The sequence below is a fragment of the Nannospalax galili genome, unplaced genomic scaffold (genome assembly GCF_000622305.1).
Source record: "Nannospalax galili isolate Female #2095 unplaced genomic scaffold, S.galili_v1.0 scaffold337, whole genome shotgun sequence".
Taxonomy (NCBI): Eukaryota; Metazoa; Chordata; class Mammalia; order Rodentia; family Spalacidae; genus Nannospalax; species Nannospalax galili.
In genome coordinates this window covers 1133301-1147876 of record NW_008340932.1, presented here as the reverse complement: position 1 = coordinate 1147876, position 14576 = coordinate 1133301, and the positions used below count along the sequence as shown (strand labels likewise).

At 38.9% G+C, this 14576-nt stretch overlaps 1 protein-coding gene across 1 annotated transcript in view; it reads right to left on the bottom strand.

The window, feature by feature from the left end:
* Window positions 1-278: 278 nt before the first annotated feature.
* The window catches only part of LOC103736614 (fatty acid desaturase 2-like protein FADS2P1), a 37378-nt gene continuing 23080 nt past the window's right edge, over window positions 279-14576 (bottom strand). The window contains exons 6-12 of the mRNA XM_008836121.1: window positions 12194-12254; window positions 9575-9651; window positions 9311-9408; window positions 8180-8276; window positions 4224-4303; window positions 2580-2705; window positions 279-327 (exon numbers count right to left, since the gene is read on the bottom strand). Of these exons, the coding sequence (XP_008834343.1) occupies window positions 279-327; window positions 2580-2705; window positions 4224-4303; window positions 8180-8276; window positions 9311-9408; window positions 9575-9651; window positions 12194-12254 (588 nt within the window). The remainder of the gene's footprint in view (window positions 328-2579; window positions 2706-4223; window positions 4304-8179; window positions 8277-9310; window positions 9409-9574; window positions 9652-12193; window positions 12255-14576) is intronic.

The following is a 14576-nucleotide window of genomic DNA, read 5'->3' as shown; positions in this document are numbered from 1 at the left end:
ACTTCACCCCTCACTGAGACAATCACACTGAGGTCCTAGTAGGTGTAGGTTCAAAATCCCAATGAAAAATTAGAAACAATAAGCCCCCATTTCCCTCTTATTATTCTGACCAAAGTCATCTTCTGTTTCTTCTGCTTCTTGGTTGCAGAGAAGACCTTCAGGAAAGAGGTGTCTTTGGGATTCACACTCCTGGCATAATCAAGTCTGCCAATATTGCTAGTTAATTCTTGCACAGCCACCACCCCCTTTAGAGATAACACTAAATGCACATTTCTGCATCATTCATAGTAAGCATCCACCCACAGTGCTGCAGATTTCTTCAAGGCCCTGAAAGAAGAGTAAACAAAATTATGAGAAGTGATTGAAACTCAGTGGAAAAGGGATCCCTCATGAAATGTTTATTTAATGCTCTGTCTGCTTTAGGGCAATGTCTTTTCCAGCCATATTTGATAAATTTCATTCTTACTAGTAGAGGAGGGAATTGAATATGATGAATTGTTTTCAGAAGATTAATTTGCCTTTCCTTCATGGAGAAGATTTGAGTTTTACTTTCATTTTATTCTCTTCTATCTCATGTACTTAAATACCAACACCTCCCACATTCACCTCCTACCTTATTTTATAGTGAGGAAGGTATACATTTTCTAGGCTCCGGGTATACACTAATAAGATAGACAGATATGAGTCCTGTCCACTAGATTGGAAGTCATGTACTAAATAATTGATTAGTCAATAAGCTATTTAATCATGGTTGTGACAGGGTTCATCAATGATGAGAATGAGGTTCTAGTAATGTTACAGGCAAGAGAAAAAGGGGCAAAGGGATGAAATATCCTGGAGTGGGGAGCTTTGCAGCAACTGAAGGTAGACCAGATATCTGTTGATCAGAGAGGAAGGAGAGGGTGGAGAGACTGCAGTAATCAGATGAGATCAAGCCTGGCCATGGTGGCCTTCACAATATGCCTCTAATTTTAAAAGACAGAGAATATTATTATTATTATTATTATTATTATTATTTTATTGAATTTTTGTGTATTTCATACAGAGCAGTTCAATCAGTCTTAATCATCTTATACATCCTTCTACACTAATACCCTCCCGTAACCCCCACCCCCACTGGAATTCACACATTCTGTTATTTGTCTAAACTACACTCACCTAGGCCTCTGGGACCATTACAGAAGAGGGGATGGAAAGACTGTAGGAACCAGGGAGGAGGTGCATGACCATATGGGAATAGAGTCCCACAAGCTCCTAAGACCCTGTTCATATGAACCTACAGCAATGGTGTCAGCATGCACGGGTGTGGGAGACAGGTTTGAGTCTAGGGTGATATTGCAACTGTCAGGGTCCAGGAATCCTGGCTCTGTAATCTGAAACCCAGTATGCTAATGAGGCATCCTACCCTCTATTCTGTGGTAAGACATTAAGTCTGTTATGCTAATAAGATATCCTACTTGCTGTACTGTGATAGGACAATAAATCTGTTATGCTAATGAGGTATCATACTTGCTGTGCTGTTACTGGACCACTATCCCTATATAAGCTTGTGCCTTCCTGCAATAAAGCAGACCTGTGTCACTGAACCTGGTCTCCTGTGTCTGAATGAGGCTCCGCTGATACAGTCTCCTCATCAGCCCTGGAGTCTGGGACTGGGCAGAAGCAGCAACAACAGGAGGCAGCACAGGGCAAGCAAAAGAGCTGCCTCAGCACCAGGTGAGCAGAAGAGCGGCCTCAGCCCAGGGCAGGCAGAAGAGCAGCCTCAGCCCAGGGTGAATGGAGGAGCAGCCTCGATGCCCATGAGAACAAAGGAGCGGCACCCACAAGAATGGAGAAGCAGCATGCAAAGCCAGACAAAACACAGCATAGAACTGGGGAAATGGATAGTTGACCCCAACTGTAGCTTAAGAAATATTGGCAACTGATTACTGCTGGGTGAGGAAGAGCTGATCTTCCTAAAGGGAGAGATTCTACATAGGCTAGACCTCAGTAGATGAACTTGCACTGAGGGATGTCTGGGAATACTAACTTGACACAATAAGCCTCAAGACAAAAGGAAGAGAATGTTATTAAACTCAGACTTCTGGTTGTGAATTTGTCCTGTACTGTGTCTTCTAGGAAACTGCTTAAGTATGAGTTTGCAGTTGCTGCTGGCTTGACTACTCATGGCCGGTCACCCCATGACTTATGCATTATGTCTCCCTAGACCCTTCAGGGACTGAAAGATTGCCCCGTGATCAGAAGAATTGATAGCCTTTCCCTCCTTGTAAGTTTTAGAGCACGTTCAGAGCTCTATGGGGACTACAAAGATACATACATAGCCTTGGATTCAAGAACTTTGAAATATGTAGACTAGTAAGGCATTTTCAGTAGGAAAAAGCTAGAAGGTAGTAGGTAAATGGTATTTATATATCATTATTGTGGTTGGCATTATTCTCTGTGTAGTTCTGTTTATGGTGGGCTCACAGGTGGCTCTTGTTGAATGGTTGTAGATGAATGATTCAGAAGCTGGTGAACAGTTTGAGGACTGAGAATGCAGGGTAAGGAGAGCTACAAGTAATTGCAAATTATTTTATTACCTGACAATGTCTCCAAATGCTTTCAATATGGGTTTATTCACATATTGCAGTCCGTGCTTGGCACACAGTGACCTCACCAGAGGCGCTACTTTGTGGTAATTATGACGTGGCATTGTGGGGAAGAGGCTAGGTAGAAAAACAGACAGGTAATATGAAACTTATACCTAAAGAGAAGGCCAAAGGAGTTTTATTTGCTGTATTTCCAAATAAAATTATATCAGTAATGGAGACCCAACCTTGACCTTGCACAGTTCTAGGAAGCCAGATTTCCTCCACATACACTCTCATCTTGTAACACCTCTGTGAGCCATGGATGTGGAAGATGCATGGGAAATGCTAACAGAATGAATATGAGATCTATTTCGTATGCTTATTTTCGTTCAGGTCAAATGAAAACATGGATCAGCTAGCATTTTGAATTACTTAGGAGAACAGAAGATCAAGTCCCCTTCATCTCTGTATCTCTTTTACTCCACCCGTCCTGTGCCATTTACTTGGAGGAGGTACAGGAGGGATGAAGGGGGGTGGTTATGGTCGTATTTCAATTGCATATGTATATGAAATTCTCAAGAATAAAGAAAAATTAATAAAAGATCCTTAAAGTTAATGAAGAGTTATGGTTCTTATCTCTGATTTGGTGCTAGTCAGCCAGATGAACACTTTGTTTAATTAAATATGAATCATGATCTCTCCTTACCAGGTGTTTAAGGATTTACAAAAAAGAAAGAATGAGAAAATTGCACAGGGATGCAAAAGAACTAGATCCTTCTCTGACTCCTAGATCAGCATCAGAAAAGGAGCCATGAAAAGCATCTTTCTGAATGTTCTGGGGAGATCAGTTCTTCATATTTTCCATTTCTTTATTATATGCCCACTTAACTGACTTGTTGGTAAAGTATTTCCAGATTTATTTGGTAATTGTAGAAGGGACCGGATTTTATTGTTGATCTTTTTAAAAAATTTATTATTTTTACTTTATGTGTATGAGTATTATGCCTGCATGTAAGTAAGTGCACCTTTATTGTGCAATACCCATGGAGGACAGAAGAGACTGTCGGATCCCCTGGAACTGGAGTTATGGACAGTCGTTAGCTGCTGTGTGGGTGCTGGGATTTGAACCCACGTCTTCTGTAAGAACAGCCAGTATTCTTAACTGCTGAGCCATCTCTCCAGCCCCATGTTGACTCTTTTTTAATGTTGTCTCTAACATAATAGTTACATTGAATTGTAATTACATTTCAACAAAACTGAGTTACTCAAGTGGTACAATTTTTTGTAGGTTGCATTAATAAACCCAAGTATGCATGTACATACCCCCACATACCACCTCCCATCTCCACATGCAATCTCCCAGCCCTACATATTATCCCTCACATAAACATCACCAATTCCTAAGACTATGTATCTAGAACCTAATCTACTGGTACATTTCTATGATTCCACTTACTTTCTCACAGTTGCTACATCTTCCTCTCTTCTTTCCCTTCCAACCTGACTGTTGACACTAATGGGTATCAGTCTTTACAGAACTGGTTAATATCTTAATCTTCTGAGATTCTGAGCTAAAATGCTATAGGTTAGAGTGTATTGGGGGGCTGTTAAGGGATAGCCACTGTCCCATCATGGACCATTTATATCACTCACTGATGCTCGATTTGGAAGTTCAGGTGCCCAGTGAACCAGTCATTGAAAAAGGATTGTTCAACATTACAGGTGGACACAATCTGCAAAGAAAAAGCTTCTATTAGGTATAAATAATCCCAGGTGTCAAAATGCTAATTTTAAAATCCAATCAATTATTGACATGAGCTTACTGAGCTTATTTTAAAGAAACGATGATGGATATAAAACACACAAAGTCTCAGCTCTCAATGAGTTTTCCATTTAAAAAGATACTAAGGTATTTTGCTAAGAAGTGTTTTTAAATTTATTTTTATTGAATTATTGTGTATTTCATACAGAACATCTCAAACAATCTTAATCATCTTTATACCCCTGTCCTCACTGGCACCCTCCCACTGGAGCCCATATTCTTTGTCATCCCTGTTAAGACCCACTGTGTCAAGTCAGTGTCCCCAGACATTTCCCAGCACAAGTCACTCACTGAGGTTACTGAGTGCTGGTCCTTGGACAGGACTCCTTTTTTTCACCCACCCAAGGCTCAGGGGCCATTGCAGAAGAGGGGACAGAAAGATTGTAAGAGCCAGGGTGGCAGCACATGACCATATGAAAACAGAGTCCTACAAGCTAAGAAGTACTTATTAAAAAATATTTTATTAATAATTTTAAAATTTTATGTGTGTAAGTGTATTGTCCGCATGTATGTGAGTGCACCTGTGTTGTGAAATGCCCCAGAAGTCAGAAGAGGGTGTTGGATTCCCCTAGAACTGGAGTTAAGGTTGGCTGTAGCTGCCATGTGGGTGCTGGGAATCGAACCCAGGTCTTCTGCAAGAGCAGTCAGTGCTCTTAACCACTAAGCCATCTCTCCAGACAACAGATATGAAAGACTATGAAGGATTTGAGGAGAAAAAGGTTAAAATCAATCCTTAGGCATACAAAGTTAAGCTGTCATGGATGAGGAGCTTGGCAGATGGAGCTGGGTTTGTAGGACTGTGGTGGAAACTGAGTGGTTATCTTAGGACTTGAGGACTTCTGAGTGAGGAGGAAGCTTTCAAGAGTCTTAACCAAGGGTTCTATGTAAAGAAGTGCATTCCAATAGGAGTATTTTCCCTTTTAATCTCTTAACTGTATTCTATTCATTTTATAAAGCATTGTCCTGAGAGAGTTAACAATTGTTTTAGAATTCCAGTATTAAGAACCTGTATAGATGCCACTTTTAGACATTTTTAGAGTGTCTTTTTATGGTTTAGTGTTAGCTAAGTGGTACCATTTTGAATGTTAATCTGTAATATTAACGTATAGTTTTAGGAATTTTGAGGCTCTTCCCCAATCATTTCAATGGTATATCTGAGATCAAGACTATTTCAAATACATTTTAAGCTGTTTGGTTTTATCTTTCTTATTTTCTCATGTTTGTATAGTGAAATATTACAGAATGCACTATACACTGAATGCATCATCTAATGTTAAAATAGGCTGGCTTAATTATTATTGATATTAATTATTATTATTATTTAAAAAAGTAACCACAGAAGCCAGGAAAGTAGAAAGGGACCATGAGGGAAGGGGAAAGAAGGAGCTAGAGAAGAGGTTGGGGGAATAGTAAGACACAAGCACTATCAAGGGGAAAATGGAAAAAATGGGCGTGGGGAACTTTAGGGGAGAATAAGGAAAGTATAGGAGGAGAGGGAGAAAGAAGAGATAAATAATACTAAAACCATAGGGAAACGTAGTATTTCATAATCTTATTTAAAAAATTATTTATTGTTTTTATTTTATGTGTATGAGTGTATTGCCTGCCAGTGTTTAAGTACACCTGTGTCATGAAATGCCCGTGGAGGTCAGAAGAGGGCGTTATATTCCTCTGGAATATAAATTATGGATGGTTGTTAGCTTCCATATGGGTGCTTGGAATTGTACCCAGGTCCTTTGACAGGCAGTCAGTGCTCTTAACTGCTGAGTCATCCTCTAGCCTCCAATAAGCATATTTAAAATTACACATTTGTGAGTGCTTATGAGTAGTTGAAGGTTATCTAACAAAAATCCCAGTGCCAGGCCAGGATTATTTGGTTTGCAAATCCCCTCTCCATTTTTGGAGAGCTATTATTTCTGTATCAGTGTGTGTATGTGTGTTCCTTTACCTTTAAAAAAGTCTATCTGTTGCTCTTTGCTATGTCTGAGGTTTTTCCTGCTTTTTAATTCTTTAATTGGTAGAGAAAATGAACCTAATCAAGCCTCCTAGATGATAACAGTACCAAGTAACCAGCTCTAAACACAAGTACAGAAGAGCACCACTAAATGAACTAAGTATACTCTATCTATCTATCTATCTATCTATCTATCTATCTATCTATCTATCTATCTATCATCTATCTATCATCTATCTATCTACCTACCCATATATGCAAATGTATGTATATATGTAACAATATTAAAGAAGAGGATAAGAAATTGACAGGGACTAGGGGGATGTGGGATGAGCTGGAGGGGGCAGAAGGAGGGGTGGAAATAATGAGATACATTACTCCTGTACGAAATACTCAAAAATAAAATAAAATAATTTAAATGCTTATAAATTTCCCAGTTTTAATTTCAAGTATAGTAGTTATCAATAATTATAGATCTTATATAAACAAAATTCTTTGAGGTTTTGAATAATGTTTAAGAGAAAAAAGTGTTTGTTGGCTTTAGTTCTTACAAATGAGGTGGGGGCATGTGTGGAAGACCCAGACTGGAGGATTAGTGCAGAGGTTTTGCTGGCTTTATTTATTATCTACAAGCATGATATGATAGCATATTATTCTAATTAAATTTCTAATATGCAGAATCATCACTTAATAGGAGAAATGGAAAAAGAAGATCAAGTGATTCACTGTAATATTTTTTTTCCCAGGGATGTTCCATGTAAGACAAGGTGAAATATTAATAAAGCCTTCTATAATAAAATTACAGGGTCAACAGCCAAATAGAAAACCATTTGCAACACATATTATGGGCAATGTGCTAATATCTGTACTCTATAATGAGTTACTGAAACCTAATAACAAAGTATGACTATCCAGATAAACAACAGGTCAAGGGCACTGGAAGCAATTCGCAGAAAAAGAAATGCAAATCTCCAACCAATACTTGAAAAGCATCTGTTCTAACTAATGAGTAAATAAATGATAAATTACAACTAAAAGATACAAAAGTCATTCTATGGCAAATTAATTGAATGGGGGTCATTCCTCTGGACTTTGTGTGGGTTTGAGTTTGAGTATGAGCTTGGAGAAGAAGCAAAATAATGCCTGAATTCCTTCATTATAATCATGGCACAGTCAGTGGAAAGGACCATGGCTTAGGGAACAGGGATGTTTTGTGTGGACCATAACTTTGCTAAGTGTTAACAGCATGTTTGGAAAGCATGCCATGTTTTATTTTTGAAATGTCTTGTCTATAAAATGAGATCATATGATTTGTAGGGTTCTCATCGGTATAAAAATCATCCTATAATTTTGTGTCTCTGATTCACTTGAAAGGCTATGTTATATGAGTGATTAGAGTAGAAAGCCAGCAATCTTTAATATAAAGTTTCAGTTGGTAAATATTTTAGTTCTAACATAGACAAGCAATGTTTTATGGCATGAAAGTAGTCATAGGTGATATGCAAATCAGTGAACATGGTTAAGGGCCATGCAAGCAGTGGACCAGATTTGGCTCCTGGACTGCAGTTGACTGATATTTGGTTCACAGGAAAAGCTCTATAATCAAAGTTCTCAGATTTAAAATCTGCTGTTATCACATATGAGTTAATGAACCCTTTCATGACTCAATGTTATCATGCTGTAACATGCGAATAACCATTGTTTCTACCTTGTGTAGTTACATGAGAAGCACGTCACAGAAGCACTTTATGAAGGTGAGTTATTACTGTTATTTGAACTAGATTCTAAGCCTGTCTGGTTGGAAGGATTCTCCCTCAGGAACTCCATCATTACCTGAGTGCTGAGCCAGTCCTGGTTTTCCTCGCTGCTCATTTTCATGGGTATGTGATTCATCTGGGTAACATATGCAATCCAGGGACTTTCAAGAAACCTTTTGAGGAATAAAAAGAAGGGAGTGGTGACTCCTTAGGATGTTTTAGTTGCAACCACTGGGCTTGCAAAACTTCTGGGTGAATTGGACAAACACTGGTGGTGATGAAAGAGGTTCTAAGGTCCTGATGGCCATTCATTTCCTCTTCAGATAGCATTTCTAAGTAGGGTTGGCATGCTTTTGGCCATATGCTCTGTCCACGTTCTAACTCATGGGATCAGTGCCTGTAATGAGTCTATAGTTTTGGTGTCAGGATAAGAGATACTAAGGGTGAATGCTTGCCTGGCATGCACGAAGCCCTCAGTTTGATTCCCAGAATAGAAAAATAAAAATACCAGGATCTCTAAGGGCATTAGCAAAGCAGTTGACACTTTTTCATCAGATAGAGCTGGGTTCAAGTTGGGCACCTGTGTTGGCCCTTCCTTGTTCTGTCACTTCAGGTGAGTCATTTAATCTCACTGAGCTTTAGTCCCTGAAAGAAAAAATGATGATACTATCTATATTGTAGGGCTGGCTATGTCAGGATTACATCAAACAAAAGAATACATGTAGAGAGAGTCTTTAACCAAGTGTCTGATGCATAGTTACTGCCATTATTTTAATAACTTGTTAGGGTTTAGCATAACAATGCAACTGGATGAGGAGGAAAGGAATTAGAAATTCAGAGAGGGCTGTTTAGGCATAATTATAGTTTGTAGCTAATTTGGTTTTGCAACAGTGTGTAGTCATGAAAGAACTCAAAATGTCCTGTTCTGTTGTGGTGATTCTTGATGTCAAAGTAGATTACAGTTTTTGAGGTCTTAAAGATCAGATGAAATCCAAGAAAGTGGGGAAAAGGCAGATTGGGTGAAATCTTCTTGTAGGGAGCGTGTATTATTCAACTGTTTGAACCACTGGCTCTTTGACTTTCTTTAAAACCTTTCACTGGAGGAGGGGGGTCATGGTGTCATAATTTTTTTGCTAATTACAAATAGCTCTGATTAAAAAATGGTAAGATGACCATCTAGGCTATAGAAATCAGAGAAATTTCTTACTTGACCAAATATATGAGCAGCACCGTTCCGAAAATTCCATAGAAAGGGCCGAAGGTGATGAAATACCGAATGTAGAAGCTGCTGACCAAGGCTATGTCCTGCAGAGAAAAGGGCTTTAGTCAGAAGCCTTGAGCATAATTTCAAATCCTCATCGTTGAGCAAGGTCCCAGTCTGATGTCTGGGTTAGTCTAGGAAGCTACACACGAGGAAGCAAACTCTCCACTTTTCTATCTGGTGTTTTAGAAAATGAGCCAAGTTACTCACAGTCCAATACTTTCGAAGGTACATCTCTTGCATGGATTGGAGATTGAAGTACACCGGCATGAGGAGGGGGAGCCCCACTGTAGAAAGAACCAGAAAAAATGACTAATAGAGGAGCAGCATGGGCCACGCAAGCCAGCAGGAGTCTACGTCTTCTGTATTCTCTTCCCAGAATGTTAGCCTGAGAAGAGATGCAAGGTGGAAATATAGAAGCCCAACCCAGACTCCCCTGGGCTTTCCACACCTCAGAAGCTGGGTGAGGAATCAGACCAGTAGCTCCAGGTTCACATTCTCTCATCAAAGAATCCAGTGAAAAACTGAAGATTGGAGTCATTTTGATGGAAGTATCCCCCTCTCTGAAATCTATTATGAGTTTTCAAGATTTTCCTAGGCTTTTAGTACTCCTAAATACAGAGAATTGAGTTCTGTCATACACATTGATATGGCAGGAATGAAGAAAGTATACTCATTTCCAGGACAGAGAGCCATGCACCTGCTAGTCTCATAGCAACGGCAAGGCTTCCAAGAGCACAGAGCGATCTCAAGTAGACCCTTTGCCTTTAGACAAAAGCTGTCTTCCTGACAAAAGGAGCTTTAGAGCACCTTTTGAGCTCTGTTCTCAGCTAGATCTCAAGTTTGACCTGGGGATTGCAAGTACTCAGTAAAAATGATTTAACCCACATCTGTACTGAGAGGCAAACACCAACATCATTTTTAGCAACTCAAACTCGAATCCCCTCAGCCTCCTTGAAGTTCTGGTCCAAGAAAACTGATTTCTGCCAAAGGACTGTACTTTGTTCCATCCAACCTGACAAGAGCACCTGACATCCTTTTTGTTCCCAGTAGGGCCAGAGCCTAGCACCAACAAACACCAGTTTGCAGACAAAGATGGCCTTACCTAATCACAGTGATCAACACCCCCTCCCTTTATTCTACCTTCCAAGCACACCTCTGGTATTTTTTCCTTTAGCATACAGTCAAGGCATTTGAAAAGCCTTCCTCCCACCATTTCTTTCCCCTTATGCATTGGCCTGAATAAAATTTGTCTAGCCATCTTTATGAAATGCATGAGAATTTGAGTTTGGTTTATTTATTTGTACCTGAGCGGCTAAGCTGGAATTCCAAGAGAAAGGACACAAGCAGCTGCTGAGTGTCTGGCAGGGGTGGGAGGTGGGTGAGGGGATGTGTGGATGGGGTGTCACAGGTGAGGTGGGAGCTGAGGTTGTAAGACAGACATCTACACCGTACACTCATTTGTCAAAAACCTATGGAGATATCACTCCACTACAGAGAGGAGAGGTAAAGGTATATTATTTAGTAAAGTTCAGAAAATGAGCTTTATCTGTGAACTGCATTTTTTTTGGGTTAGAGTCAGCTACCTGTCAGAATAGGGTACAGACAGAAGGGGCTGATGATGCGTGTACAGAGACTGAATCCCACTGTGGAAGAAGGACCAGAGGTGGACAGCCCCAGTTTCCAAATGACTTACCAATGGTTATCTTGCACAGGCATGCTACAAGTGACCACTTCTTGTCTACATGGATAAATGGGGTAGCCTGTAATGGGGCTTCTCAATCTTAGGACTACTGGATGATGTGGCTGGGTAATTATTTATTATGAAGGGCTACACTTGTATACTGTAGAATTTTTGAAATCCTCCCTGTCTTTGCCCCTCTCTTTCCACAGTGATAAACAAACACATCTCTCAACATTGTCAAATATCCCCTGGCGAGAAAAACCGCCCTCAGTTACAAACCTGTAGTTACAGATGATGTTTGGTTCCTTCCGTGGCATTGATTTAGTTACCAAATATGGAAGTATGTTTTAGACAAATAGTTTGGAGATTCCTTGGAAACTTGTTCATAAGCTGATAGGGTTTGGTTTCGGTTAACAGAAGAACCTCTTTGCTTACAGTGTTCTTTTATTGGTATCAGAATTGCTAAGTTAAACTGATTTGCTCTCAAGTTTGGTGATGTATGCATCTGTCTATTTATCATCTATCTATCTATCTATCTATCTATCTATCTATCTATCTATCTATCTATCTATCTAATCTGTCTATATATATATGTCTATCTATCATCTATCATCATCATCTATCATCTATTTGCCTATCTACCTATGCATCTGTCAGTCATGTATCTGGTATGTGTGAATATTCTATAGCTATATGCAGATTCCAGCAGTAGCAAATGTCACATGGAAGCTCCATTGATGGTCTTTATTCTTGGCATTCTTCTGGCATTACACTGAAAATGCATCAAATTTAAATCCAGTCCATTTCTTAGCTATACAAATGTTACTGTTCTTTTTCCTTGATAGTTTAATCTTTCCAAGGCAAGAGTCCAGGATGCCAGACCCCCGAATCACATTCTGCTTTCTGACCCTCTTTGGGCACATCCTTTTATTCCTGCCTAACACTCAGTATGATAAGCAATCTGTTAGAAATGCCCATTTGTTTTTCCATTTTCATTTTCATATTTTCCCACTAGTGAGTCTGAAATAAAACATGTTTCTTTTCTCAATAACAGATCAGATGTGGACTGGTTTCTGTGACAGGATTCTAATGATGTTTTCTGGCTTAATTCGTACTTGTAAGGAATGGGGCTGAAGTAGACTCACCCATGTAGAAGTACAGGTGCTGTATTTCATAGTCGATGTATTTGATTTTCTTCTTGCCATACTGAAAGGACAGAGAATAAAAGTAAGAGAGAATGTCACTGGTCATATCATTCTGCAGGGTATGGTGAGTGTGTGTGTGTGTGTGTGTGTGTGTGTGTACATGCGTGCACATGATATCTGATTAGAGTTCATTGCCTGCCAAACTTGAGACACTAGAAAAACCAGAACTGGGTTTGGGAAATGATATTGTGCTTTAATTAAACAGAGGCATATTTTTTATTTTAATTAAATGTGGGAAATTCTTGCCCAGATGAATTATTCCACTTTACTATGGGGTTTATTATCACTTCAAAACAATTCTCATGAAAATCACTTTAAAATTTATTCTCCTTATATGGAGTGCAATGGTAACTTCAAAAGGGGAACTTCAAAATGTACATTTCTGGCAAGCTTTTCAAGCTCAAGCTCTTCTTCAACTGTAGTGGTTAGGCTTTTTGCTTGAACACCAGACTCCATCTTTGTTACTTTATCCAAAGGATATTGACTAGGTGGTTTTGTGATACATCATCCCTCCTGTCTGCCTCATCTTTTCCCTTCTGAGTTATCATCATGAATTTAAATTGTGATTTACTATTCTAAGACATGATAGTTTATATGATATTTTATATCTACCTCTTATAATTACTCACCATATATAATTATAATAACTCACTGACTAATTAGAACTTGATGCATTTCCTAGGCTGCTTCCTGGTTAATTTGGCCTCTTATCAGGACACAATGACAGTAATTGCTTTGATAGGAGACATAGGATTAATGATCATGTATCTCTAGTCCTAGCTGACATTCATTAAAGGAATGACTGGGTGAATAATAATTCACATGTACTCTGTATTTTCTCTTATGGAAACTGAGTTGTGACACTTAGGAAATGTTGGACTCATTTTACCCAGTTGCTCTTTTCCTTTTTATGTATAGATGTCTTCCTTTATTTGGATAATGCAGTTAGTTCCTCCTTTTGTTTTCATAAATAAAGGGACATATCATCTTGATAGATTGTTACTGTTTACAGTTTCTCTTAAACCTCTATAGTGAGAAACATGAAAAAGAAATCAGGTACAAGATGCTTGAATGTTGGCAAACTTATGTAAACTGGTTGAGTATTACCCTGAACGAAGAATGGTAAGTCTCTCAGGATATAGACACAAGACACAGAAGATTTAATCAATGCTGGTCAAGAAACTGATGCTTGGATAAAGTGTTAGAAAGACTTTCAGGAAACAGGTAAGAAAGGAAGAGCTCAGAACTCTCAAGAAATGTTATTGATCTGAAGTTAATGAATTTTAGAGTTTGAATTATGTATACTAATACATCAGGCAGTAGTTTTAAACTGCAGGTTCTAAAATTTGAAAGTTGTGAGAACAGGCCCCAAGGGTAGCCTGAAGAAGTTGGAGAGGTAGCTATATCAATGCAGAGGCAGCAGTATACTAAGTACAACTCTGTGGATGGCACATTGGAGGGAGTCAGGCTACTTTATCATCTTGTGTGAGTCACATGCCCCTTGCTATGCGGGAACATAGAGACATCAACATAGCACCATTTTGGTGATGAGCACATATGTCTACAAGCATCAGAAAAGACCAAAGTATTTGTAGAACTATTGTGAAAAGCAATTAATTTGTAATAATAATAACTGAAAAAACAGAATCCTTGTTTTCTATTTTTCTGGAGCAGAAGATAAGTCTCCTCAAACTGGAAAAGCCCATTTTCCCAGAGGAGAGATAAGCTTTTGTGGTAATCCTTATACCACCTTTGTTTAAAAAGCACTCTCCTTCTTATAAAATAATTCAGTAATTTAAATAGTCTTTTATATGACAGACTTGAGACTCTAATGAAAAATCAATAACAAAAATGTTTGATATTACTTTTCTATTCCTGTATTAGTATTGTGACAGCATGCATAAGACCTGTTCAATGTCAAACCAGACAAACTCCCAGCATAGATGGGCGAGGTAGGAACTAAGTCCCAAGTCTACCTGATGAGCCATTTGCATTTGATAGTTGCTGGGAAAGGAAGAGTCAGTTTTCTTCAAAGCTGTGAATCCTGATAGGTTGACCATGGTGCAGGGCATGTTTCACACTCAAGAGTAATTAAAATAAATTGAACTCAATGATTCAAAAAACAAAAGGGACACAAAGTTGTGTGAGTAGGGAGGTAAGGGTGGATCTGGGAGGAGTTGAGGGAAAAGTGAGTATGATCAAGATACAGTGTATGAAGTTCTCAAAGACTTAAAACACTTTTTTATAAAAGAAGTCCAAATTATAGATGGGATCTGCAGGTGTCTTTTTACAAGGCAGTGAGTCATATATTTCATATAAATTA